General features: G+C 53.9%; 1 protein-coding gene across 11 annotated transcripts; it reads left to right on the top strand.

The window, feature by feature from the left end:
- The first annotated feature begins 92 nt into the window (after positions 1 to 92).
- LRSAM1 (leucine rich repeat and sterile alpha motif containing 1) lies at positions 93 to 25,136 on the top strand. Of its 11 annotated transcripts, none has more exons than XM_080630940.1 (24): positions 93 to 193; positions 2,879 to 3,062; positions 4,549 to 4,605; positions 6,180 to 6,224; positions 6,859 to 6,936; positions 7,789 to 7,857; positions 8,577 to 8,661; positions 9,417 to 9,538; positions 10,695 to 10,785; positions 11,716 to 11,846; positions 13,329 to 13,451; positions 13,536 to 13,675; positions 14,082 to 14,126; positions 15,066 to 15,136; positions 16,155 to 16,254; positions 17,150 to 17,237; positions 17,889 to 17,963; positions 19,411 to 19,491; positions 21,290 to 21,385; positions 21,924 to 22,022; positions 22,691 to 22,822; positions 23,226 to 23,307; positions 23,579 to 23,727; positions 24,164 to 25,136. In XM_080630940.1, the coding sequence occupies exons 2-24, from the start codon at positions 2,991 to 2,993 to the stop codon at positions 24,287 to 24,289; spliced, it is 2,157 nt and encodes a 718-aa protein (XP_080487066.1). In that variant the 5' UTR covers positions 93 to 193; positions 2,879 to 2,990; the 3' UTR covers positions 24,290 to 25,136. The 11 variants fall into 11 exon arrangements, with proteins under 11 accessions (XP_080487066.1, XP_080487063.1, XP_080487067.1 ...); XM_080630937.1 differs by having other exon boundaries at positions 23,504 to 23,727; XM_080630939.1 differs by lacking the exon at positions 93 to 193 and adding an exon at positions 12,471 to 12,500 and having other exon boundaries at positions 2,979 to 3,062.
- Positions 25,137 to 26,669: the final 1,533 nt, after the last annotated feature.

Here is a 26,669-nt window from a genome sequence, read left to right as displayed (position 1 = left end):
GATCTCGCGAGAGTTCGAGGTACAGGGGCGGGCAGTGAGCGGGGCCGGGCAGCCTTGCCGCTTGGGGGCGCACGAGCACGGTGCGACGCTGAGCGGGACTCTGGGTTTGGAGTGAGGTGCTTTGGGCGCGTTCTCTATGGTCCTCGTGGTGTCATGTGACCGCGGCGGTGTGGCATCATGGCGGCGGGCAGCGGTGAGCAGGGCCGGGCCGAATGGGGGGGGGGGGGGGGGGGGGGTGGGGAGCGGCCCTGGGGCCTTTGTACGTGCGGGGCCTCGATACGTGCGGGGCCGGGCTGCGGTGGCTGCTGCGTCCCCCGAGCGTCCCCGGCTCCGTGTGGGGGCGAGATCCCTCAGGCGGCATCCGGGTTGCTCAGAGGGGCGGGCACCGGGCACCCGGTGCTGCTGCCTCCGCAGGGGCGAGCGGAGCCGGCGGATCCCGAGGATGCGCTGCCTCGGCTCATCGCTGGTGCCCGCTCCGGTGGCGGGGCCGCAGGCACAGCCCGGCTCCGTTCTAGCGGATAAAAGAGTAAAAAAGGAGGACGGCGAAAGAGCCTTTGGGAGCTGTGCGGAACCTGGGAGGGGGACACTGCAGGGAATGCTGAGACAGGAGAAGAGAACAGTGACAAGAAGGGAAAGAAAGGACCGAGAGGCAGAGCTGGAGCTGGTGGAGAGATTTGTTTCAGGCATTGCCAGGGGAGGTCTGTGGCAGGATCAGGCAGAGCCTGTTTATCACAGGGGGTGGTTGGACTGGTGTGACAGCTCCAGCCAAGAAAGCAAACGTGCTGTGGGAGAGTAAGTTACAAAGCTGCTGTTCGTTTCCTTCTCCTTCCTGAGCCTTGTTCCCGTGCGTGTTTGGCTGCAGGGCTCCGTAACCTTGCTGTCAGTGAGCCAGGCCTGCAGAGACGGCTAGGGACAGTTCTGTCCTTCATGACTAAGCAGCACCTCTGCAGGAGCCCTGCTCACATCCAGACCCTGGCTCACAGCTCCATTGCTGTGCTCCTGAGCGTGTTTCCCAGAGAAAATAAACTCTGTTCTTGCCCGAACAGTTCAAGTCTCCCTCTTTTGGGCTCACTGTTACACTTCTGCTCTTCTCCCAGCTTATCCCAGCCTTATCCCTGGCTGACTCTTTCTGCATTGCTGGTTTTTGCCCCTAGCTCTCATATAGCCTCAGGTCAGCCCAGTTTTCTCTTTAATTTTATTGCTCAGCTGGTCCCCACCTCTCTTTTCCCAGCATCCCAACTGGTACCCATTTCATTACCAGCTGGTGTCCCCATTTCTTGCCCAGCCTTAGCTTTCTGCCCTCTCCTCAAAACCTGCCAACAGACTCCCTTTTTCTCCCCTGCTGCATCAGAGCTGGCAGGTTTCTGTCACCCCTTCACCCACCTGCAGTCCTGATGCCAGCAAGGATCTTGCTGCCATCCATTCTTCCCTCTCTCTCTGCTTCAATTCCTCTTCCCTTTACCCTTGCATCAGCTGCTGTCATTGCACTCAGTCAGGCTGAATTAACAGAAACACATTCTCCAGCTCTCAGTCCTCTCCAGTGACCCGGAAAACCCAAACCCCTGTTCTGGGACAGTCTGGCTGCCCTGTGAACACAGGATGGTGTGTGTCAGTCTGACCTGCAGACATGGTGTGGGCAAAGATATCCGAGTGCCTGGGAGGGCAGAGAACACGTCCTGGCACATGGCTGAGGCAGCAGCGATCGGCTCTGGTTTGTAGTCAGAGTTTTTCTGAAGTTGGGTTCCTTTAGCTCTACAGGCAGTTATTCACTGGATCCCAGCCTGGTTTGTGTTGGAAGGAACCTTAGAGATCACCCAGCTCCAACCCCTGCCACGGGCAGGGACCCCTTCCACTGGAGCAGCTTGCTCCAAGCCCCTGTGTCCAACCTGACCTTGAACACTGCCAGGGATGGGGCAGCCACAGCTTCTCTGGGCACCCTGGGCCAGCGCCTCAGCACCCTCACAGGGAAGAGCTTCTGCCTAAGAGCTCATCTCAGTCTCCCCTCTGGCAGGTTAAAGCCATTCCCCTTGGCCTGTCCTTACAGGCCCTTGTCCAAAGTATTAACTATTGGAAATTGATTTGGCTTTATAAAGCTGACTCAGGTCATTATAAAATGACTTTAAGCTATGAGGTGTTTAAGCAGAATCTTTTCATCTCGCTGTGTGACTAAAATGGAGTAGGTATTCCTGTGTGAGACTGCTGCTGCCTGGCAAGCAAATGAACCAAGTGCTCTGTTAACCTGGGACAACCCCTAAAGCTGAGAAGCCAAGTTTAGCTCTGGCACCCCAATTCTTGTGCCTGCCTGGGGTCCCCGTGACATCCCTGGGAGCGACTGGGATGGATGCTGTGATGTGCCATGAGAGGCTCTGCTGCACGTCAGGTTCCTTGCACATCAGGTTCCCTGTATTTTGAAGCACACTGAGGTCCTGTTTATTCCCCCCTGCCCTGGAAGGGGAAGCAGCTGTGCTGCTCTTAAGAGTTTTTCTTACTTGTAGCCTAACTTTGTTCTAGAAGATTTTACAATTGCTTGTTATTTGCCAGAATTGACTTCAGATTTAAGTAGTTTGGGGTTTGTTCTTGGTGCTTAATCTTATACAGCTTTTTTAGTTGCTATCCTAGAGTGCACCCTGTGTTTTCCTGATCATTCAAAAGCCTGTCTCTGTACATGCTCCAGCTTGACTTAGTTGATCTTGTGCAGTTTGGCCAAGACAATCAACCCATCTCAGGCACAGCAATGCTGTAACAGCTCATATTAACACCTCTGCCGTGGAGGAGTGCTGGGATCTGCCTGTTTGATCAAGTCACAGAACAGGATTGAACAACAACAGTTGCTGAGACAGTGATGTTTGTGTTTTTCCTTCCACCCCCCCCACATTAGAGCACAGTTGTGTAGCCTGGGCTCCCCAGCAGACGCGTACTCCAGGAGCCCTCTGCCCTTCTGCATGCTGATGGTTTGTGCCACTGAGGCACAGCTCTAGTCCAGACTGAAGATGCCTCTTTTCTTCCGTAAGAAGAAACCCAGCGATGATGCTCGGAAGCGCCTTGAATACCAAATGTGCCTGGTAAGCAATGGCTGTTCTGTGGCTGCTCCTGGATGCCCCGTGACTTGGTACCTCCCCTGTGTTACCAGTAATCCTGTTACTGATCTCACTGAGACAGCAGGTCACCTTCCTAATGCACATCAGAGAATTCCTGCTTTCCCTGTCTCCCTTTGCCCTCTCATCCACAGGTCCTCTTTGTGCTGCTTCCATTCCTCTCTGCCTCTGTGGTTCCATGTAATGTCCTCAACCACCCACCTCCTGCCAGCCTGCATATGGGACCTTATCACCCCTTTCTCCTCTGTGCCCTTTCACTCTTACAGCTCTCCCACTACACTTTTCCTACGGAGGAACCCATAACATCCCCTTTCCCACCACACCTGGCTTTCCTTGTGCCCCTCTTTTGCTTCTCAGTTGATATCTTTTCTTCCTGTCACTTGGAAGATGAACTTGTTGGATGTTGCTGTTTGTTTTCCTGCACTGGGATTTAGCCAGGATGCTCTGGGGTGGATCCTCAGCAGGTTGCTGTCATGCCAGTGAGGTCACCAGAACTGCCTGTCCTGCAGCAGCCACAGGTTCAAAGTTGCCTTTCTGAAAGCAATCTTCTGACTTACCTCGCTGCTGTGCTCTAGGAGCTGTGGACTGGTGCTGGCACAGGAGATCTCTGTGCTCTACCCCAGAGGCACCTGCATTCTAGAAGTGACAAAATGATGTGTGTTGGATGTCTGGAAGGTGTTTTGTTAAGGAAGGCTTCATTCTGTACCAGTAATGAAACCACTTTTACTGAATTTATTCAGTTGGAGGGTTTCTGTTCAGTGCCTGTGGGGCTGGGGAGGGACAGCTTAATCTGTCCATTCTAGAGTTAGTTCTGTATTGCAATGTGCTCAGTTTAAGGCCAGGATGTTGGGTTCTGAAGACTTAACAGAGGCAGTGACACAAGCAGGTTTCATTGCCTTTTATTACCTTTAAGAAAATAATGGCTGTGGTTGATTTGAACATGGAAATGCACTTCTGTACAGAAGCAGTGAGTCCTTGGTCCTTCTTGCACAGCAGAGCTGCTCTGCAGGTCCCATGGCAGCAGAAAGGCAACATGAGCTTGGGTTCTGTGTACAGCTCAGCTGAAGGTTGCTGTGCTGGGTGAGATGAGCCAGGGACACAGCAGGCTCTTCACAGGCTGGGGTGGCTCTGCTGCTGCTCCCACGAAGCACTTGAGAACCCAGCATTTGCTTTATGTATCTTTGCAGCTCAAATTAGGATGTGCTTTGGCTCTTTGTGCAGAAATGCATTTGTTGCACTGAAAGGCTTTCTCTGCAGTTTGCTTTCCTGGCTGCTTTTGCTTGCTGAAGCAGCACTGTCTGCTTTTAGTGTTGTCATTGAGTTATGGAGCTGTGGCAGAGAGCTGGGATTGCATGTTCCAGGGAGGGACGGTGAGTACTTTAGGCAGTGTGCAGCAAGGGGTCATGTATTCCTGCATGGTCTAATCCTCTGGGTCGGCATCTTCTCTCTTCAGGCAAAAGAAGCGGGTGCTGGTGACACTCTGGACATATCCAAATGTGAGCTCTCAGAGGTGGGTTCTCTACAGCTTCCAGTGTTGGCTCCCACTCACACAGTGTTAGAGGCTGATTCCTCTGTCTGCTTCTTGTTACCAACTGTCAGATTTAGTATCATGGCTGTGAGCCTTGAGGCAGAAATGGGTCCACTTCTTCCTGTGTCTGCTGAGCTCTGGCTTTCAAGTGGAGGCTTTTTCCCCCCATTTGTGGGGAGGAATTGCCTCTCTTACCTGATGCTTCCACAAGATTTCTGTCCTGGGGTTCCTTTTTCATTTGACAGGATGGGAAGGACTGGGTGGTGTCACACCCTCCACCAGTACCTTGGTAAGACCCTGGTGCAGGACCTCATGGCCTAGTTTTGCTAGTCATAAGGGAATTTGTTTGCCAAAGGCTGTTTCTGATCTCAAAGCTCCAAAGTCTGCCACCTGCGGTTATTTTCCTGTACAAGTGAAAATCCTGGTTCCAGGCTGCTGCCTGGGGGTGGAAATCTCACTTCCAGCTTGGCTGCTTTTGTGGCAGCCAGCTAAATTAGAAACAAGCTGTGTGCTGGAGCGTGAGCAGTCAGTGACAGACTGCCAGGCTTGCAAAGGAGACACAGCTCTTCCTCCTAGCAGCCAGGCAATCCTGGTAAGCAGAAGCCTGTTTCTGTTTCACTTGCAGTTTTTATCATTGTCTTGTGTTGCTAAAATGTTGGTGTCTGTGACCTTCTGCCAAGCAAGCTCAAAGATACTGCACTGCTCTTTGGGGAGAGGTTTAGGACCATGCTGGGGAGGATAGCTGTCTGCTGTGCAGGAAGAAATGGCTTGGCTGAGACTTTGGGATGTTTTGCTCCAAGATCAGAAGCCAACAGCATCTTGTGTGTTGGTTTGTGAGCTCTGTGGAACAGTTTGCGGGCCAGGCTGGCTGGGTAAGAGGGTGGCAGACAGGATGCTCTGAGCCAGCTCTATTCATAGCCATAGCTGGTTGTGCATCCCCAGCGGCTCTGTTTGGGTTGGTACCACAAAACTCTGTCTTGCTGTTTCTTTTTAGCCTTTGTTGTTTCAATAAATAAACTGATCCATCAGTTTGGGCTTAAAATTAACTCTGGACAAGAGTTTGTGCGGGACCCATGCTGCAGAGCAGGTCACAGGGCTCAGCCTCGCCTGGCAGGGCTGGATTTGCTGGCATATCCCTTCTGTCTGCCCCTCCACTGCAGCACTCGAGGACACTCAGTCCTGCCCATTGCTCATTGAGCCCCCAGTGTGTCTGCTGAGGTTGCAGAACCATTGAGTACATTTGTATGTGAGTAACTGAAAATATGCCTGGACTCTTGAGTCATCAGCACAGTGAATATTAAACCATTGCAGGACTTGAACCCCTGCCTAGCCCTCAGTCTGTGCTGTGCCCAACTCTGAGTGTGTTGAGCTGCTGCAGACTGTTTACGTGGAACCTAACCAAGAAGTCCTGGCATCCTGGGCCAAGACTGGGCCAGTCATTTGAAGTGTCACTTGTTTTCATTACGTATTCACACTTTGCAGGTGGATGCTGTAGAAGTGCTTACAAAGGCAGTATCGTGAGAAGCCTGACATCACTGTTCTTTAATTGTTTTTAGGTTCCTTATGGGGCCTTTGCAACTTGTAAAGTCTTGCAGAAAAAGGTAATGTTGCAATTAGAGCTTATTAGCAAATTCCATTATTATGCTTGAGTATTACTGTTGTGTTTGAAATGACTCTATGGGTCTGTTTATGTCTTGCTGCAGAAGTTTGCTTGTAATGAATTTGGCCACTTGTATGATAATACATAGAGAGCACTTTGGGTAGGAACTAATCCTGTCTGTCTGCTTTAGAGCTAACTCCTGTGATAAAAGATCTCAGAATCCCAGCATGGTTTGGGTTGGAAGAGACCTCAAAGCTCATCCAGCTCCAACCCCTGCCACGGGCAGGGACCCCTTCCACTGGAGCAGCTTGCTCCAAGCCCCTGTGTCCAACCTGGCCTTGAACACTGCCAGGGATGGGGCAGCCACAGCTTCTCTGAGCACCCTGTTCTAATATTGTTTCTACCTTAGCCTATCTAATGATATTTGCCATGTAAGGAACTAGGCTCTTGTTTAGATCTTATGGCAAATGTCTGACCTTCTGTGATAATCCATTTGCTATTTTAATATTTTATATGCTAATGAAGAAGATAGTTGAGCTCTTATACAGCCTCCACAATCAGATCTCAACAGATGTGCTTGTTCTAGATAGGAGTGCCTCTTGTGTTCATGTTTCAATGGGATTTTTCCTCCTCAGGCGCTGATTGTTCATACAAATAACCTGACATCTTTAGTTCCAAAGTCCTGCAGCCTCTTGAGTCTCGTGACTGTGAAGGTAGATGTGATTCTGAACAGTTAATCTGCAGTTAATCCATTTCCCTTGTGTTCTAGCTGCATTAAAACCCACTGGCCCAAATGAATTCCTTCTGTCTGACTGCTTTGCCAAGAATCCGTGCCAAGGTGTGAAACCTGCCTTTCCCAGGTCCACCTCCCTGGTGGACAGATACCGGTCACTGAGCGGTTTGTGTAAGATCAGAATCAGTCCCAGGACTCATTTATCCTGTTCACAATCCCACACTTCCCCCTCAGCAGCCTCTCCTGGTGGTGCTCAGTCAGAGCTGAGTGTGTTATGGGGTAGATTCATCTCTCTTCTGCACTGGTGGGTCATTTGAATGGGAATGAAACCGGTGGTGGGTGACGGTGTGTGATGGGGCCATGGCTGTCACACAGCTCTCAGCTCCACCACCCTCATGCTGTGGTTGCACAAGGGGCAGAGTTATTCCAGCTGCTCATGTCTCCCCATGGAGGGAGGTCTCCAGGCACAATCCTGTTCTCTCCTCATGCTGTTGGAGCAGTTCAGCTTCCATGGAGCAGCTCAGCTCACTGCTCCTGCGGAAAATGTCTTTCTCTGCCAGGCTGGCTCTATGGAGATGATTTACCCAGTTGGCTCATCCAGTTTTCTGGAGCAGCTCCTTTGGTGTCAGTGCTCTCCCCAGTTCATCCATCTATAGAGGCTTCAGTTTTCCAGAGGCCTTCAAGAATCAAGTCCTCCTTGAAAACTTAAGCCACTTTTCAATGCCCCATTGGAAGGGAAGTAATTGTCTTTGCTAGGTAACTCATGACCTTTTGTCCTCGCACCACGACTTCTTTTCCCAGCCTGATTTGGTGATATCACCCACTCTTCCAGGTTCTGGACCTGCATGACAACCAGCTGGCATCGCTTCCTGCTGATATCGGTCAGCTGGCATCTCTTCAGGTAACGGATTTGTGGCTGCATCCCAAGTGTTACAGGACAGCAAGGATGTGCTATTTGTTTTATAATTAATCATAGCTTCAATGATGGCGCTGATATTGTCAGATCTATCTCATTGACTTGACTGACATTGTTGAACTGGCTTATTGGAAAGGGAGAGCAGGAGAAGAGCTGGAGAAGAGCGGTCACGCTGAGTTATGTAGTCCCAGCTCAGTGCAAGGGCTCAGTCCACGTGGCTCGCACTGCCAAGCAGAGCAGCAGCTTCCAGCCCTGTGGATTTCCCCAGATAATCTGGTTTTACATTCTCCCTGGTGTGATAACATGGGGAGTGCAGCGTGTTGCAGTGCATGCTGAGGGTCCCCTCTGCTCGGGGTGCAGCGCTGGGTTCAGCCACTGCTTCCTGCGCTGCCCTGGAGGAGAGGACACTGCTTCCCAGTTCCTGCCTCTGGGCTCAGCACCTACTGATGCTGTGGGTTGGGAGTAGGGTTTCTCACTGCATGTGGTAGCCAGGTGTACCCTGTATCCATGGCTTCTGGAAAAGATGGATAAACTGGGTTTATCCCATAAACTGGGATAAACTTTCTGTTTAACCCAGGAAGTACTGTCTAAACCTAATTTCAAGTTGTCCTTGTGGGCCTGGAAGTAATCCCAGCAACGTAAATGTGTAGAAGACCTAAGACTTGTATAAAGGATCTTTAAAGTCTGTTCTATTGATACCTTAGGTTCTAAATCTCGAAAGGAATCTTCTAAAATGTCTTCCACAATCTATAGGAGACCTTGCCCAGCTCCAGATGCTCAATGTGAAAGGTATGGCTCATGCTTCTTGCTGGTGCTCTGGGCAAAACACTGTTTAATGGTCTGGGTCATGTTGAGCTGCATTGGTAGTTACTCCTTTCAACCTGTGCAAGCACCAAACGGTGCTGAGGAAGAAGACAAGAAATATTTCAATTCAAATAGATGTCAAGGCAGGAGAAATCATCTAGGCCCAAAATGGGTCAAACTTGGTCGATATAAATATGGGGAGGAAAAGGAGACTGTTACAGGGAGCTGCTGCTGAAACAGGGAAGTACATGGCAGGTGAGGAACTTGGAAGTGCAGCTCAGTTCATTGCCGTGCCTGTCTGCAGCACCTGGCCTCTGACCCTTAGATATGCAGTCCCGCACTCAGCCCCCTTTCTCCGTCTCTGATACTTATAACAAAGGGAAGAAGAGTCCATGGCAGGGGATTGGAACTGGGTGATCTTAAGGTCTTTTCTGACCCAAACCATTCTATGGTTCTGTTACAAACATTCTCCTGATAAAGAGCACAGATCCAGCCGGCAGCAGCGAGACGGCAAAATGTGCCTCACATTGCTGGACCTGTGCGCGGGCACTGTGTGCAAGTAGATCTTGACTCCCAGGTGTCTTGGTGGGCAATGGCAGCCTTTGGAGTCCTCCCTCAGCCTGCAGTAGAGTGTAGAAAATGAGACGTGTATGGTTATGGTTTGGTGTTCCAGGAGGTGAAGTGCTGGGTCAGGCTTTGGAAAGGTTCCATGGTACCAGGTGGGTTTTGTGTCTCCCAAGGTAACAAGCTGAGGGACCTGCCTGGGACTGTGAGCAGCCTGCGGAGCCTGCGCGCCCTGGACATCAGTGGGAACGTGGTTGTGGAGCTGCCGCGGGGGCTGGCGCACATCCGCACACTGGAGGTAGGCACCCAGCCCAGCTGCTCCCCTCCCCAGGCTGCTCCCTCTGCTGCTCCCCTTCCCTCTTGCTCAGAATGATAACAAATTCAGCATAGAAAGTGAATTTTTAGGGTTTGGCAGTTGTAACAAGTTGCAACATAGGCGGTTCATGGGGTCCCAGAGAGCTTTTGTGCGCCCTCCCTTCTTTGGTCTGTCCTGATCACTTTTTGCCGTGGTTTAATTGTACAGAAGGAGTCCACAGGGAGTGAACCTCAAGCAGTTACCTGCCAGGGCTGTCTCTGAGAGCACAGATTGTGCTTGTGGGCTCAGGTGGACTCAGCCCCCTTGCACCAAAGCTGACTCTAAATGAGCAGATGGGATATTTCCAATGAGGATTTTGCCTCCGTTGCTGTGACAGATCCCTGACTCACTGTCAGCCCCCATGGGCTTCTGGCTCCCTGGAATGCACAGTCAAAATGGGACAAGCATCAGGGGTCTAATGGATGTGTTACCTTCTGGCTGCCAAACTTGTCAATACTAAATGGTTTAGACCTTAGACAACAGGGCTGACTCTGCCATCAGCACAGAGGATGGAAACAAATGCTCTCTGGCCTCAAACACACAACATTAGGCTTCATTTATCTTATGGGCAGTCTCTGAGGTGAGGGACCTGTTCAGCTTGCCCTGCTGTGTTTGATAAAGTGGTTCCTTTCTAGGCCTTCCTGCTATGCCCTTCTCTACAGGAGGCAGCATTAGGTTCTCTTGGTGGCCACAGCAGGACAAAACAGCAAGCTGTCCTTCTGCTCATTCTTTATGGTACTTCTCTCTGTGCCCTTTGTATCACCATGCCTTCCATGCATCATGCTGAAGGGCTCCAGCACACTGAGAAGTGCTGTGCCTGCTTGTACTTAAACACGAGGTAGGCACATCTGCATGAGGGGAATGTTCCACTGAAGTGGCAGCTCAGAAGCTCCCAAATAAGGGATGGTGGAATGACCTCTGAAAGGTGTCAAAACACCCAGCAGAAAGGCAATACAACCTCATATTTATGTCAGGATTTAGGGTAATGTGAAGTTTTCACTCCATGAGTGAAATTCTGGAGAGCTGCAAGGATAACTGCAGTGGCACCCTGGCTGATCCATCAGGATAACCTGGAGCTCTGTGTGTTCTCTCTTTGGAGACGCTGACCCTGGATGCCTCTTCCATGATCTACCCATCACCTGACATTTGCAGTGCAGGTACAGAGTCCATTCAGCAGTTCCTCTGCAAAGGTAAGCAAGGAGAGTCTGAGGATGGCAGTGAGCACTTGGGGACTGCTCTGTGCTCTGGCTGGGTGCTGTGGTGCTGTGGCATGTTCAGAAAGTGTATTTATGAAGGACAAACGTCGCATTGGCTCTGCTTGGGGTGGTTCCTGACTCTCTGCATGCCTGGCAGGCTGGTCCCTGAGTTCTGTGTCTTTGCTGGCAAACAGCAAAACAGGAGCCCTTGTTTGAGGCTTCCTTCTCACTGTCACACTGAAATTGATAATGGCTTTGTTAAGACATCAGAATAACCGGGTCAGGGACTGCCCAAGTGACTGGAACAAGTCATTGCATCTCCCATGGGGTTGTTTTCTCCAGTGGGAGGATTAGGCATTGCCCAGATACAGCTGCCTTGGGACAACGAGATAGACTCAGGAGTTGCTTGAGGTCCCTCCTACCCTCATTTTGTATGAGGAAGGACCAGGGGCCTGCAGGCTGACAGGTTGTTAGAGAAAGGTGAAAACCAGATGGAAGACTCAAGAGGACAAAGATGTTATCCTGTGAGCCTGTAATCACTGTGTTTAGTGCAGACAGGAAGGTTTGGTAGGTTTTATGCAGAGGCGGAGCCTCGCCAGAGCTTGGGCTAATCCCTGAAAGAAAAGGACAGTCAGAACTTAGTGTGGTGTGGGCAGGAGCATTCACAGCCCTGCAGAAGTCAACATGCCTGTACCTGTGTGAGGGCAGAGTTTCAATCTGAGCAGCTTTGATCATCTCCTTGGTGGGAAGGGGTGGCACTGTCTCAGAGCTTCTTGTTCCTAAGCCTGCCTGAGCTAAAGGAGCTTTTCTGGAGACTCATCTGTGTGTGGGGAGAAGCACAGTTGGAAGCAGTCTCACACACCAGCCGTGCTGCCAAGGTCTGTAAGCACCGAATGTTCTTGTTTTGTGTCTGATGACTTCCAGAATGTGGAATTGCGTACTACCCCCCAGCTCAGTACCCGCTCCCTGCCCTGGAGAGTGATGGAGGAGGAACAGCTGTGGATGGGGTGGACAGGGCAGTGCATAAGTACCTGGAGGAGGAGGGCGAGTGGCAGGTGAGGCTCCACTGAGTGTGAGGTCATGTGAAAGGGGCTTGGAGTTGTCTCTCTGCTCCATCAGTGGATCTCACAGCATTTAGCACATCATCCCTCATTACCTTCCCTGCCATGAGGTGAGTCGTTTGGGATTAAGAGGGCATCAGTGCCCAGAACCAGGCATAGCACTGTGGGCATGGGTGGCTCATCCTTCTGAGAGCTGGGGATGGGGTTACCACTGCAGGCTCCTGGAAGACACATTGCAAAGAACGTCTGTCCTTGAAGGCAGTGACACAGTAAGGGACAGGGGTGACAGTGGGACACAGTGTGTGCAGCATGGTGACACGTGTATTTTGGGGGGAAGAGCCTTGTGGTTCCCAGCCAAGTGCTTGATGTGTTCAGCTCTCCCTGGGAAGGGTGAGGGTAGGTGTACAACTGTGATAAGCTCTACTAATTCCTTGGCAAGTACAGACTAGATTTCTTTGTCCCTGGAGAAGGGAAGGACTGGACTTTGTGCCTGTGTTAATTTTCTTGTGCCTTTGGCTGATGTCTTTGATCACTTAGGGGAAGATACAATGTGGGCTAATAATATCTACAATAAATTGCTCTTGAGAGTAAATGTCTGCTGATACTGCTTATTTTCAGAACAAGTTCTTGGATTATGAGAAGAGGAAGGTATGATGAGCCTGCAGATGCTTTGTCTGCAGCATCGGTCAGCTTCTGCTTCTTGTTTTCCATCCCTTTATCTGTTTTTTCAAGCAAAAGTGAATGTTTGAGAACTCAGTTCTTGTAGAAACCCCCCAGAGCTGCTCACTCCTTGCTGCAGGAGACATGGGGCAATCTGTGATGGACTTGTCTGGCACACAGAGCCCATGAGCTGCAGTCGAAGTCCTACCGCACCCCTTTGGCTAAGACTGCCACCATTCCTGCTGTCTCCTAACACTCCTTGTTCCTGCCCTCCATTCCTTTCACCTGGCTGCATTTTTAGTTTGCTCTTTTTATTTCACTGTCTCTGTCTCTCCCCCTGTGCAAGGCATACTTCGAAAGAGTGAGATGTTCGTGTCAATGCATTCACCTTTCCCTTTGGTTAGAGCTGCTCACAGCTGGCTGCCTCCTTCGCTCTGTTGTCCTCAGACAAGGGAGTCCCCTCTCCATCTGGGATTGAACACAGCCTTAATATGGGCCCTCCCTCTGCATTGGCTGTTTGTTGTGTGGGTTGATGCGCAGTGACTTTGGCTTCGTGACTAGGAAGTGAGCAGTGGGGAGTTTGGAGACTGTCATAAAGAGAGCAGCAGCTTCTGCTTCACAGATTTTGGGTTCCAAAGGAGAGGACGTTTCCATTCCCTAGTCAAGCTCCTGTCTGCCATTGGGCTGGCTTCCTTGTCACCAAGGGGATCACTGTGCCTTGGTTTACAGTTCTGCCAGAATTGGTTCTTGCATGGGAAGGAGCAGAGCCAGCAACTGTTGAGCTCTGGTGTTCATCTTTCTTCTTATTCCTCTCAGGAGCAGAAAATGCAGGAGAAGCTGGAATTTGAGCGGCGCCTGAGCAAGGGGCAGAGAGAACAGGCTCTGCTGGTCCAGCAGCTCAACAGTCAGAAGGACGAGATACTGCAGACAGTGAGAGAGGTTGGTCTCCTCTGGGCAGGCTCCATACAGGACACTGCCTTTCCCAAACTGACCGTGTCCTCCTTTGCTTCTCCTTTGCTTTAGGACCAGATGAGGCTGGAGGAGGGTCTGACCAAGCACCAGCGCTACCTCGAGGAGGAGCGCCTGAAGCTGCTGCAGCAGTTGAAGCAGGCAGAGCAGGGCATTGCCGGCCGTATCCAGAAGCTGCTGGAGGACAACCAGAGGTGGGGTCCCAGGGGTTTTACAGTCATCTCTGTTCCTCGGGGGCTCGTGTTGCTGTGTTCCATTCTGAGCAGCTCCTTTTGCTCTCTGTGAGTGTTACCGGGCTGGTCACAACCGGTGTCTGCAGGAGCTGAACTGCCAAAGTCCCATTTAAAAGAAGTGGAATCTGACACATTAAAAAGTGTTTCACACATATGTGTGCTGTTGGAGTTTTGCAGCACTGGAAAAAGCCAGAATTCCTCATGGAGGGTGCGTATTTGATGTGCCTAGCTCTGCTGCAGACACAAGGTTACCAGTCTGCCTAAAGCTGCTCTTCTGCACATAAGAAGCAAAGTCATTGTCTGCCCTGGGGGAGTAGGATGTCCTGCTCAGCTTGATGGAAACCTCTTGTTTCCTCTTCTTTTTTAGACAAAAGCAAAGTTCAGACATTCTGAAATCCTTGGAGAATGAGAGGTGAGTCTCCTTTGAATAGGCTCTTCTACAAAAGGGGAGAGAAGCTGGGAAGTGGTTCTGGGACCTTCCTTTCAGAGCCATGCCTGAATCCACCGTAAGTCAGGAGAAGTTCATCTCATACCTGCAGCTGGTTCTGGTAGCTGTTGGAGGCAGGACACTGGACTAGATGTGTCTGGGCTTGCCCAGTTTGGCAAACCCAATGGGATGGTGAATTTACCTCTTTTTCATCTGTGAATGTCCTAGCTAAGGATTTTAGGAACGAAACCCTGTATTCCACTATCAAGGAATCCTACATTTTGTTGGAAAGCAAGGCATTTATGGAGGGTAGTGTGTGCAGGCTGAGAGGGATGCGTTGGAAGCATTGCTGCCATTCAGCCAATGCTCTGAACACTCAGAACTGTGTTGTGACACAGTAAACTGGATGGGGACACTGACCTGACTGAAAATAGTCCCTTCGTATGTCTGATAGTTTTCCAGTCACACCAGTTCCTGATCTGGTCAGTGGGGTTGAGTGCGTTTGTGCTAGGGCAAGGGCAGGGGAGGTGGGGATGGAGGCCAGGCTGCTGCTTTCACTGGCACTGCTCAGTTAGGTCAGCTTTAAAGTGCTCCGCAAGCCTTAAAAAAAAGGAAGGTGAAACAAGGGACCAGCGTGGTGTTGGTGGGAGTGGATGCACATTGACTGTCTCTCAGAAGGATCAGCATTCCAGTCTAAGAAGCAATTGTCCCCATGGTTTTGAGCAAAATTTATGTTGTCTCCCATAGACTTAAGAGGTTCCTCCCCAAGAAATCATGGAGACTTTTGTGTCTCTGATGAGCACGTGGCTTTCCTGGGCCACTGACAGGGTGAATCTGAGCAGCCCTTAGGCTCTGAGGTGGGTGAGTGGAGAAGTGAGATACTTGTTTGAAGAGGTGGCTGAATTGTTCTTGTTTGTTCAACAGAATAAGGATGGAACAGCTGATGGCAATAACACAGGAGGAGACAGAGCAACTACGCAGAAAGGAAGTGGCTGGTACGTCCAAATAGCTCTTTGGGGTGGTAAGGTGCAAGAGAGACCTGGTTCCCCTGGAGATGTCCTGAATAGGTGACATGGAAGATGCTGTGTCACACACACATTCTTGCTGTGTTGCTTGGTGCAGTGGGGTGGAGCTGTGGGGGGTAGCACTGCACATGTACCATAGCTGATCCCTTGCTTCCGCTTCAGCTCACTGCTGGTTCGTGAGGTGCAGGCTGTGCTCATGCGTCACAGACTCATAGAATGGTTTGTGTTGGAAGGGACCTTAGAGCTCACCCAGCTCCAACCCCTGCCACGGGCAGGGACCCCTTCCACTGGAGCAGCTTGCTCCAAGCCCCTGTGTCCAACCTGGCCTTGAACACTGCCAGGGATGGGGCAGCCACAGCTCCTCTGGGCACCCTGTGCCAGCGCCTCAGCACCCTCACAGGGAAGAGCTTCTGCCTAAGAGCTCATCTCAGTCTCCCCTCTGGCAGGTTAAAGCCATTCCCCTTGGCCTGGCCCTACAGGCCCTACTGCTTTTCACACAAGGAGTTTGTGAGGCTGGATATAAGCACACAAAGTGCTTCATATTTCCAAGGTACCCAACACGTGTTAACTGATGAAGTTCATGAGGCAGGAGGTGGATGGTCCTAGGGAGCCTTTGCTGCTTGTGGTGACCACACGGGTGATGATCGTTGGGGTTGCAAGGGAAGCAGTGTGTGTGTGTGTGTTGTCACCCTGAGGATGGGTTACTCGCAGTGGGACAGGCAGAGCTGCAGCCATCTGAGCTTCGGTAGAGCAGTGACTGGGTTCCTCCAGGCACTGAAGAGGTGCCAGCACAGGCAGAGCAGAGTTTGCTCAGCTGATTTCCCCCAAGATAGCTGTGATTCTTGCAGCTGAATGAGTCTGCTCTGAAGGGAATGAAAAGGAAAAAGCGAGGACAGGCTGGAAATGAGAGGAAGTCACTGTTATCTGCAGGTGTAGCCTGTTCTAGACACTCTCTTCGATGCAGACTGACAACCTTTCTGTCCCCCAGCTGCCATGCAACAAATGCTGGCCGAGAGCTACAAGAACAAGCTCATCCAAATGACCAACGAGTCTCGTCGGCAAGACCTTGTCAACCAGGCCTGCTCCAGGTACAGGGAGAGGTGGCTGGGGCTGGTGGTACTGCCGTAAATCCCTTTCTTTCCAGCAGTCCCTGGAGTAATTCCCATATAGACACACACCCAGGAAGTCCTGCAGCCACTGGAGTACAGCAGGACAGTGGTGAGAGCAGATGGCACTGCAATTTAAAGAAACTATCAAACTTGGTTAAATGAACCAAATTCTGATCGCAAGCATCTGCCTGTTCATCGTACCTTTGATGAACTATCACTTTTTTACACTGTTTATTTGACTTTACACATTCTGCTGAATATGGAGATGAAATTAGACTGGTTTTCCTGATTTGTTAGCCAGTTCAGGGTCCAGCTCCAGCACAGGATTCCTTTCCTACCTCCCACCGTTGTCTCAAGGATGCTGTTAGTCCATCTATAGGACTTGTTGCATTGCTGCAGGTACAGAGTTCTGGCCTGCTCTATTTACAAGAGGTAAGAAAGAGCCGAACAGAACCAACATTGTGTGCCTGTGACCTGCCCAACAGAGGAGTGGGCAGGCACTGTCCTGCCTGCAAGTGCAGGCAGTACATGGCTGGCCATGTTGTCTGGGTCTCCATCATCAGCACACCCTTTGCAGTACAGAATGCCAACCCAGCAGCTTGTTGGGGCAGCAGCAGCCCTGGTTTGGGCCTCAAGCTGTGCACATGCAGGCAGCAGCGCAACTGCTCTGCCTGGCTCCGTGTTGCAGGTTTGGTCTGGTTGTAGGGAAGGAGGTTTGGAATCTGTCGGTCTTCAGCTGTGCAGTGCCAGGGCTCGTCCCCCTTGTCCAGTAACACATTTCCCCATTCCTGGATTCCTTGTTTGCTTTTCCTCTTGTTTGCATCAAGAGTCTCAGCCCCAGCAGTAGCTCCATGGCAAATCCATCTTCTTGCAGCCTGGCTGAGATGGATCAGAAGTTCCAGCAAATCCTGGCTTGGCAGCAGCTGGATCAGAACAAAGCTGTCAGTCAGATCTTGCAGCAGGTAGGCAAAGGGAGGGGTCAGGGAAAGCAGCTGCTTGTGGAAGCAGGGTTGGGAGTGGATCACAGGAGCAGCAGTGGCTGTGCAGGGCTGATGCAGGAGTGATTTTATTTAACACTGTGCTGAACCTCGTGAACCTCTTATTCTCACAAATTGCCTTGGGAAAATGCATTCATTTTTTAAGAAGGCGAAGGCATAGACCAGGAGAAGCGAAACTGCTCTGTGATCAGTAGCGAGGATGTTGAGGCAGAACTCCTGTCTTTCTGGCAGGTTTCCTGGGTGGGATGGGGCATTTTCAAAGCCTCTGCTCTTTCTGAACCCAAGACCTCTGCAGCTCATTTTTCAGTGCTGGGCAGCCCTGTCCTATTGCACAGCCTTGGGGCTCAGTGCTGCTGAAAGTGAGAGGTGGGCTTGAGCCAGAGCATTCCAGATGTGTGATGGAGAGCATGAATGTAAGCTCTGTGTCTGTCTGTGAAGTGGGGTTTTACCTTTTGGGACTCCGGGGTCCGAGGCATGCTGTAGTCAGGGCACTGTTGCCTAGGGTAAGCACTGTTCAGATGCTTGTACCTGAGTCATTGCGAGGCACCAGAGTCTCGTAGCCTGTTTGCAGCTGCATCAGCAACCTCACTAAGCAGGATTTTGCCTGTCCCTTAGATTGAGATGCAGAAAGCTGCCTTTGAAGCTCTCCAGGTGAAGAAGGATCTTATGCACAGGCAGATCCGGAACCAGGTGGGTCAACAGCAAAGAGCAGCTCAGCTCATACATCATTCGATGAGACTCTTCTGAGGAGGATCAAGGCACTGTGAGCACAGAGTGGGGTCTGGAGGCAGCGAAGAGCTCTTGTATTGCTGAGAGCTCCGTACCAAAGCCTCAGGCAGTGTTGGTTAAACTGCAGTCTCCCAGCTCAGTGCAGATTCGTGGAAGTAGTGGAATTGCCATTGCTTCAATCATCTCAGCACTAGTGTGGATGAAGTGCTGGAGAGTTGTCACTAGAGGACAGACCTGCACTGGCTCTGTGGGGTGACCTGCAATTGCAACTGTGATTTCCTTCAGGTTGTGCACTTGGCAGGGCTGCTGTTTCCACATGAGTTCACTGCATCTCCATCTAGCGCATCAGAACTGCACCTTCAGCCATAAGTTCACCTTTTCTTTCCCATTCCCAGCCTGCCTTTCTGAGGTCCATTCTGCAGAAGGTGCAATGCAATAGTTGGGGGGAAGAGCAAAAGCTGGTGGAGAAAGTTGCGGTGGTTGATGCAGGAAGATGGGGGCTGGTTTCTGACACAGTGCTCCGGAATCTTTCCTCTCCTCATCTACACTAACAGAAAAGTCTCACATCAGGATTTGGTGGATGAGCTTAAGAGCTTGGTTACACTGAGTCACTCAGTGACCAATCCTAGAAGCCTATGGGTTGCACATAAACAATCCAGGATCTGAATCTACCAATTCTCCATTGCTCATGTCCATCAATAAGAGCCTGCAGTTTGCTCACATTTGTAAAGAAGAGGAGTTTGTGCCTTGCTGCCATGGCTGGACCTTTTACTATTGAAATCCAGCCATCCCCCAGCACCCTGCATGGGCTGTGAGCAGGCAGGAGCCCTGGGTACCACCTGCTGCAGAGCCTTGGTGTCAGCTGGACTTCCACGGTCATGGCACCTTTGAGCAGCATGGCCTGGGGATGTAGCTGGCCTGGCAGATGGGTGAGCTGGGCTCTCATCTTGGCTTTGCTCTGGGATCTTGGCAACTCACTTCACCTCTCTGTGTCTGGGTTGCCCCACCTGAAAGAGCACTGATCGTTATGGGGTTTGCTGGAGCATCTGGAAAGCAGGACCATGCCCCAGCTAAGCTGCAGTTTGAGCAGTGGTGCCAGGGCTTTGACCATCAGTTGCTGCTTTCCAGAGTGGCTGCTAAAGGGTTGGCTGAACAAACTGATTGCAGCGTGCTTCTAGACCTGAACAGGTGTTTAGAGAGACAAGTAGAGAGCAGGGACACAGCTCTTCAGGCAACAACCAAAGAGTGGCCCTACGAGCATGCATCATGGAAGGGCATTAGCAGTTTCCCCAGACGTCGGGGTGGCTCTGCAGTGCTGTCCCTCCACTGGCAGCAGTTAGACCTTGTCTTAGAGCATCAATGGAAGTCATTTCAAATGTCAGTAAAAAATGTTTCATCTTCTGTTTAGATTAAATTAATAGAAACAGAGTTATTGCAGCTGACACAGCTGGAGTTAAGGAGGCAAGAACTGGACACAGAGACGCTGCAGGTATGTAGGGCTCTGGGGCTGCCCCCACCCTCCCCCTGCTCTGGGATCGCAAAAGCTCCACTTCCTGCTTCTGCTCCAGATGGTTTTCTGCTCAGTCAGGAGGGGACTTACCCCCAGGACACCACAAACCCCTCTTTGTTGTGGGAACATCACTGCTGCTCCTCATCTCAGTGCATTTCAGGGCAGGGACAAAGCAGGGGCAGATCCAGGTTTGCTGGGCGGGGAAGGATTTTGGGATGCAGTTGTTGGCTGTCCCAGGAACACCGCCTGCTGTGCATCGCATGTTCTCACACTGCTGTGTTGTGCTTTGGTCCTAAACACCCACCAGTGATGGCTGTCAGCTTTCCCCTTCATTCCTAAGCCCTGTCTCCAGGCTCTTGCCCCACCATCCCACCATTCAAGGGGCTGACTCCATCAGCAGCCACACATTGAAGAATATCAAGTTTGGCTTAAGCGGCTTGGCTTTAAATTCTGTTACTGCACCTTTGCATCAGTTGTCCCGTGTGTGCTATTTGCCAGGTCAGGTCACCTCTTCAGTCAGCCCCAGATCAGTAGCAAACAGCATGGACTTTCCACACGTGGTGCACAGAGCGGGTTGGTGGATGCTGGCTTCAGACAGGACTGCCTCTGAGCCCTGGGCTGGGCTCCTGGGAGAGCAGGATTTGGGTTCTGCTACCTTAATTCACGCAGCTCCTCCATCTAATGCTGCAGTGCTGGGGGGTCTGGTGATGGGGGACAGCCCGAAGTTTGTGCAGGGAAGACCAAGGAACCTCAGGCAGATGGCGCTGAACTGGGGTGACCACAGGAGCTCCAGTGCAGGGGATCTGCCCTGGTACCCCCCTGCAGCCCAGCGGGCAGCATGGGGCGGTTGCAACTTCAGCAGTGGATGCTGAGAAACAAGGCACGGACACCTTCATCTCTCTGGCTCTCCCCTGCTCTTCGGTGGTCTCCAGCCCGAGGGTTCCCCGCAGTGACTGAGCCCCCAGTGCAGGGGCAGTGCCCCCAGAGCAGCGGAAGCTTTTCTGCAGAGCTGCCCCATACCCCCTGCAGTGGAGGGATGCTTCCTGCCCAGAGCACAGGGGCTTTGGTGAGGAACTTCTTTAACCTCTGAAGAGCAGGAAGAGCCAAAGGCCCCCTGAGCAAGGGACCTGCTTGCTCAGGTCTATTGCCAGGTCTAGGGAGGGACTTGGGGGTGCTGCAGTGCGGGTGGGCAGCAGAGCACATCTCGAGGTTCGCCGGAGCCTCCTGGGTGCTGCCTGCTTCAGCTGGGGCTGATCCATGCAGAGATGCCCCATGGATGTTCCTGAGACAATTCCCCTCTCATCTCCCAGCGGAGTGGCTCAGTGCTGATTTACCTTGCCTGGCACCCACGGGGCTTGGTGTGAGACCCCAATGAAAGCAAGCTCCCCAAGGGCATGAGGAGGTTGCTGCCTTACCTGTCCTACATGCCTGCAGGCTCTAGACCTAGTTCCAGGTGGTCTTTCTCAGTTAAGGAGGGGAACCACAAACACTTGCAATGCCATTGACTGAACTTGTGATGGAGGTGGGAGCTGCTGCAGGTCCTGGGCTGCCTGGGGTGTGCTGGGGGCTGGACCATGAGCAGTGGTCAGTGCAGGACCCAAAGGAATGGGCTCAGCTCGGCTCTGCTGTGCCAGTTCCTAGGAGAGGACTGGGGCTCTCTGCTCCAGGGCTGAGGGACGTGGAGCTCAGGCTGCCACCTCTGCTGTGTCTGTGCTGGGTATGGTGGGTGCTGTGCTGGGAATGAGGAGATGTGGATGCCAGAGTCCTTCTGTTGCAGGGGGTGATCACAGAGCAACGCCAAGCTCTTGGCTACCTGCTGCAGCAGCTGCTCAAGGAGAAGAAGCAAAGGGAGGAAGAGCTGCAGCAGATACTGGTAACGAAGGCTCTGGATTAGGTGCTGTAATGAGGGAGTGCATGGGCTGGCTGCAGGGCAAGGGCCTAGGGGTCAGCATGGGAATAAAGGGGGCTCTGAGGGTTTACTCCCCAGGGTAATTGAACCTCAGAGAGTGCTAATGGAAGCTCTTGCAGTGTGAGGCACTGCTGTCATCAGAGCCCCCTGGGAAAGGGAGCTGGGGAGGGGGAATAAGCACAATGCCACAAGTGCCCCACGTGAGGTCTTGTATAGCAGAGACCTCCAGCCCCTGCTGAGCTTCAGGAGGCCGGGCTGCGGTGCCCGGGATAGCGAGCAGAGGGGATGCACAGCCCTGGGCTGGCTGCTGGGGCCGAAGTGGGACCAGGCTGCAGAAGGCCAGAAGTGCCCATGTTACCCCAGCTGTGCCCATTGCAGTGTTCTGAGCTTGCCCTGCATGGCCCAGGCTGTTGGTTTCCCCTCCCTCACATCCTCCTCAAGCATCCCTGAACACCCCTGCAATGTTCCCTCGGGCTGTGCAATGAATGAGTTTGTTTTGCAGCTGGAAATGGAGGCAAAGAGCGAAACCCAGCAGGAGAACTACTGGCTGATCCAGTACCAGCGCCTGCTGAACCAGAAGCCGCTCTCGCTGAAACTCCAGGTCACTGCTCCGTCACTGCTGCCCCTGCAGCTGTGCTCTGTCCTGCTGCAGCCGTGGGCTCAGCCAGGGCAGGGAGCAGGGCACAGACCCCTCTCAGAGGCCGAGCAGCAGCTGGGGCTTTGCCCACCATGCCCTGAGCAGGGTGCCCAGCAGCCCTCTCCCAGTGCTGTGTACTGGAGGCTATGGGGCTGCCTGGTCTGTGAGGAGCCATCACCTCCATCACCTCATTGTCAAACTGCTTGCCAGGAGCGGGGGGCTCCCTGTGCCTCCCAGACAGGGTCTTTTGTTCCTTATCCAAATTCCCTTGCCAGCCCATCTGAGTGCAGCAGCTCCTGTCCATCCCTGCCTAACAGACTGAGCCAGGAGTCTGTGCTGGTCAAATCCAGCCACAAAGATGGAGCCGAGCTCTACCCATGCTGTGTTATCAGCTGGAGCTGGCAATGCTGGGGCTGCTGCAGCCATCAGCAGTGTTTCAGTCTTCCCAAAACACGTTTTGAGCTGTGCTCATAAAATACCTCCGGCCAGAGCCCTGCCGGGTCTTTAGAGCTGTGTCTCCTGGGGTGCAGAATGCTCTGAGCAGGGCAGAGGGCAGGGCTGAGCACGCTGCCTGTCCCGCTGCCTGTACCGCTGCCTGTGCTCAGGGCCACATCTGGGGCTTGTGTGTGCAGGAGGAGGGCTTGGAGCGGCCGCTGGTGACCCTGCTGACAGAGCTGTCTGCTGAGCACTACGTGCCCGTCTTTGCCCACCACCGGGTGTCCTTGCGAGCCCTCAGCACCATGAGTGCCAGCGACCTGGAGAAGGTACGAGGCAGCGGGTCCATGGAGCGGGGTGACCCCGACCCCGCCGGCCCTCGCTGTGCGCAGTGCCCGTGGTGCTGCCCAGGGCAGGTCCGGCCGGAGGCCGTGGTCACGCTCCCGGTGTCACCTCCAGCAAAGGGAGGTCCAGAGCTGCTCCGAGCCATCCCGGGGAGCCGCAGCTCTGCAGAGCACTGGGGCGAGCTGAGCCTGGGCTCTGCCCTCCAGCATCCTTCAGATGCTCCTTGTAGCAGGAATGGCACCGGGGGAATTCCCTTCTCCGCTTTCACCCCCGATGGAGGCGCTTCCCTTGGCATGGCGGGGTCTTGCCAAGTGTTTGCCGTGTCCCCTTGGGGCCACAAGCGTCCTGTCCCCTGCGAGAGCTGAGAGCCCCCTTCTTGCACCGCAGATCGGTGTGGCAGAGGCCAGCCTGCAGCGCGCCATCCTCCAGCGGGCTCAGGAGATCCTGGCTGTGGCCAAGACCATCCCAGGTACCACCAGTTCCTGTCTGTCTGGCTTCGCGATGCGTTTTACACTTACAGCAGGCACCTGAGCCTTGAGGGAGGGAATCTGTGGGGCCAGATGCCTCCCTCTGGGGAGCTGCTGTGCGGAACGTGGGCTGCAGTGTCAAGCTGTTCCCATCGACTTCCCTATTTCTTGGGTCCCTGGGCACCCATCTTCTTGCAGCCACGCCGATGCCCATCGGGTGGGTGGGAGGTGGGCAGCAATCCTGGTGCTCAGACCTCCTGCCGGTGGTTGCAGAGCTGCTGAGGACGGAGGACACTGAGGTCCCTGCAGCCCCAGAACCCAGCGCTCCCCGTGAGGAGCCTCCGAGCCCTGTGGTCCCGACGGCTCCGCTGCTGCAGTGGGATGAGAAGAGGTCGGAATGCGTTGTCTGCATGGAGCAGGAGGTGAGACCCCGCACACGCGTGGTGCTGGAGCAGGGGTAGAGTGCGAGCGGCAGCCCCATCGCCCTGGGCAATGGTCCCTCAGCTCCCTGGCACAGCCGGGCTCAGGCATCACCATGGGGAGGAAGGCAGGGCAGGGCCGGGCTCCTTGTGGGCTTGGGAAGGGCCTTGCTGAGCTCCTGTGCTGCTCTGTCCATGGATCAACCATGGGAAGCATTCATGGGGCTGCTCGGTTCAGCCCTGACCCCTGTCCCTCCCTCAGACCCTCTGCACTGGTGGCACAGCCCCATCACTGGAGATAGGGGTGCAGGGCTCTGCCTCCCCTGCTGTGACAGCCCCGGGTGACCCCATCCCCTCCTGTGCTGGAGCACAGCAGTGCTGGGAGGAGCGTTATGGTACAGCACCGCTCTCCATGTCCTCTCCTCTATCTCTCCTCCAGACCCAGATGATTTTCCTGCCCTGCGGCCACGTCTGCTGCTGCCAGAGCTGCTGCGAGCGGCTGCTCACTTGTCCCCTGTGCCGCAGGGACATCGCCCAGCGCATCCGCATCTTCCACAGCTGCTAGGGGCAGGGCCAAGGAGGATGAGGCTGCCCCGCACCACCGCTGCCGCCCGGGCCCGGGCCGATGCCCCTCTGCTGCTCCATGTTGGTGTCAGGCACCTGCACCATGATCAGCGCTGCCCTCCCCCTGCACGGCCTGGGCTGGCTGCGGCTGCATGCAGGAGTCTCGGCGTCCCCCGTGTTCCCCATGGTTGCTCAGCCTCCACCTTGGGTTCCTTCTTCACCTGCATCCCCTCCTCCTGCCTGCCCCTGCCTGCCCAGCGTCCTCTTGCCTGGGAGCACTGGGGGATGGAAGCGGGTGCCCCTGTGGCCCCTCTTTGCTGTGGATGCATTTGCCTTCGGAGATGCCCCTCGCTCAGCAGGGACACATCAGTGCCAGCTTTGAAGCTGTTCCCGGCTGGAGCCGGGCGCTGCCGGGCACCTGCGTTGAGGACAGTGCCTGGAGGTGGGAGAACCTCCCATAGGAGATGCTGACAGTGCCTTGTGCCTGTGTCATGGCGGAGCTCTGGGGCTTTGCTCCAGTGACCCACAGGAGCCTGTCAGGGGCTGCAGGTGCCAGGGCAGCATGAGCAGCTCCCTGACCCCTAATTCAAGCTCCAGGACTCGAGGGCCTTGCCCTGGCCAGAGGAGCTCAGTGGGATCCCACAGCTGAAAAACGCGTTGGAGCAGGAGCATGAGTCCAGCAGTGAGCGGTGAGGGGCTGGAGCTGTGCCCAGTGCAGTCCCGGGTGCTTCCCTGCACTGGTGGTAGGTAGAGCTTCATCAGTAGGAACAACGATCCCAGAGCATCTTCCATCTCCTGACCCTGAAGTATGAGATGCAGCGATAAGCCTGGTCCCACCATGGCCCTTCCCCAGGAGAAGCTATTAAAGAGCAGCTGGTTTCTGCTGGTGCTTGTTTGCTGCCTGTTTCCTTCTGCAGGGGAGGATGCTTGAAAGCCAGGGGCTGCAGAGTAATGATAGAGCTGCCACGTGTGCGGCTGTCCCGGTGTCACCTCCTCTCCCACATCAAACTGGGACAAATCTGAGGGTATTTAGATAGTAGGGGAAAATCCTTCCCTGTGAGGGTGCTGAGGCGCTGGCACAGGGTGCCCAGAGAAGCTGTGGCTGCCCCATCCCTGGCAGTGTTCAAGGCCAGGTTGGACACAGGGGCTTGGAGCAAGCTGCTCCAGTGGAAGGGGTCCCTGCCTGTGGCAGGGGTTGGAGCTGGATGAGCTTTAAGGTCCCTTCCAACCCAAACCATTCCGGGATTCTACAATCAGTGTTGCTCACTGCAGAGCAGCTCCAGGGAGTGGGAGCCCTCGAGCCCTCCTCTGGGGTCACTTTGTGTGTGCTACACCTGTGTGGTGCATCTCTGCACCCCAGGGACCACACTGGGAGTTTCATGTGTCCAGTTAGAGAAGGAGGTGACACCTCAGAGCTCCCACTGCCCCAAGGCCTGCTCCATTCATCCATGCATCCATCCATGCATCCATCCATCATCCATCCATCCACCCATCCATCCATCCATCCATCCATCATCCATCCATCCACCCATCCATCCATCCATCCCTCCCTCCCATCTCACAGTGCCAGGGACTCAGCTACTCCCGATTGCCTTCATGCCCTGGGCGGTGCTGGGGGCTCAATGGGTGCCAGGAGCCGGGGGCAAGGTCTGCTCCTGCCCGTAAATAAGTGCCAGCGTTCCCGGAGCTGCCCTTTGTCCCCGAGCCCCACGCAGCTGAGTACGGGCACACCACAACTGAGGCACCATCACCTGGGGGCGGGCAGCTCGTCCGCATCGGGCGCTGGCCCCGTGTCCGCCCAGCCTGAGACCGGGGAGTGAATGAGCAATAATGGATCCCCTCCGCCCGCACCGCGCCGGGGCTGCGGCTGCCCTTGGCTCAGCTCAACCTTCGGGTGCCACCGGCGCGTCCCCTTGTGCCAGTGACACAGCGAGTCTGGTGTGAAAGGGATGCACGGGGGGGGGGGGGGCTGTTGCCCCCCATTGGTGAGCGCGTCCTAAGCTAAAATCCCAATAATAAACCCCCATAATAAACCCCCACGTGCTGTGCTCAGGAAGCACCAGCACCAGACCGGTTCGTGCAGGGGAAGGGGAAGGAAAAGCGGGTTTCTGGGGGCAGCCGCTCCCCGGGGCGGTGCGGGAGGAGCGTCCCGCTCCGGCGCTCCCCGGCACTCTGCGGCCAGGCTGAAGTTCAGCGCGGGGCGGCCCCGCTCAGCACCTCCCGTGCACCACCCGCCTCCCGCCTTCAAAAGCACCCTCGCGGGCTGGGTCCCGCAGCGCCATGGCCGTGGGGCCGGAGGCCGGCGGGGAGTGCGGGATCTGCTACGAGGCGTTCTGGGGCGGCGGGGGCCGGGCCCCGCAGGAGCTCCCGTGCCGCCACTC

This window comes from Psittacula echo (genome assembly GCF_963264785.1).
Source record: "Psittacula echo genome assembly, chromosome: 16".
NCBI classification, from domain to species: Eukaryota; Metazoa; Chordata; class Aves; order Psittaciformes; family Psittacidae; genus Psittacula; species Psittacula echo.
This window is presented reverse-complemented; position numbering and strand designations above follow the sequence as displayed.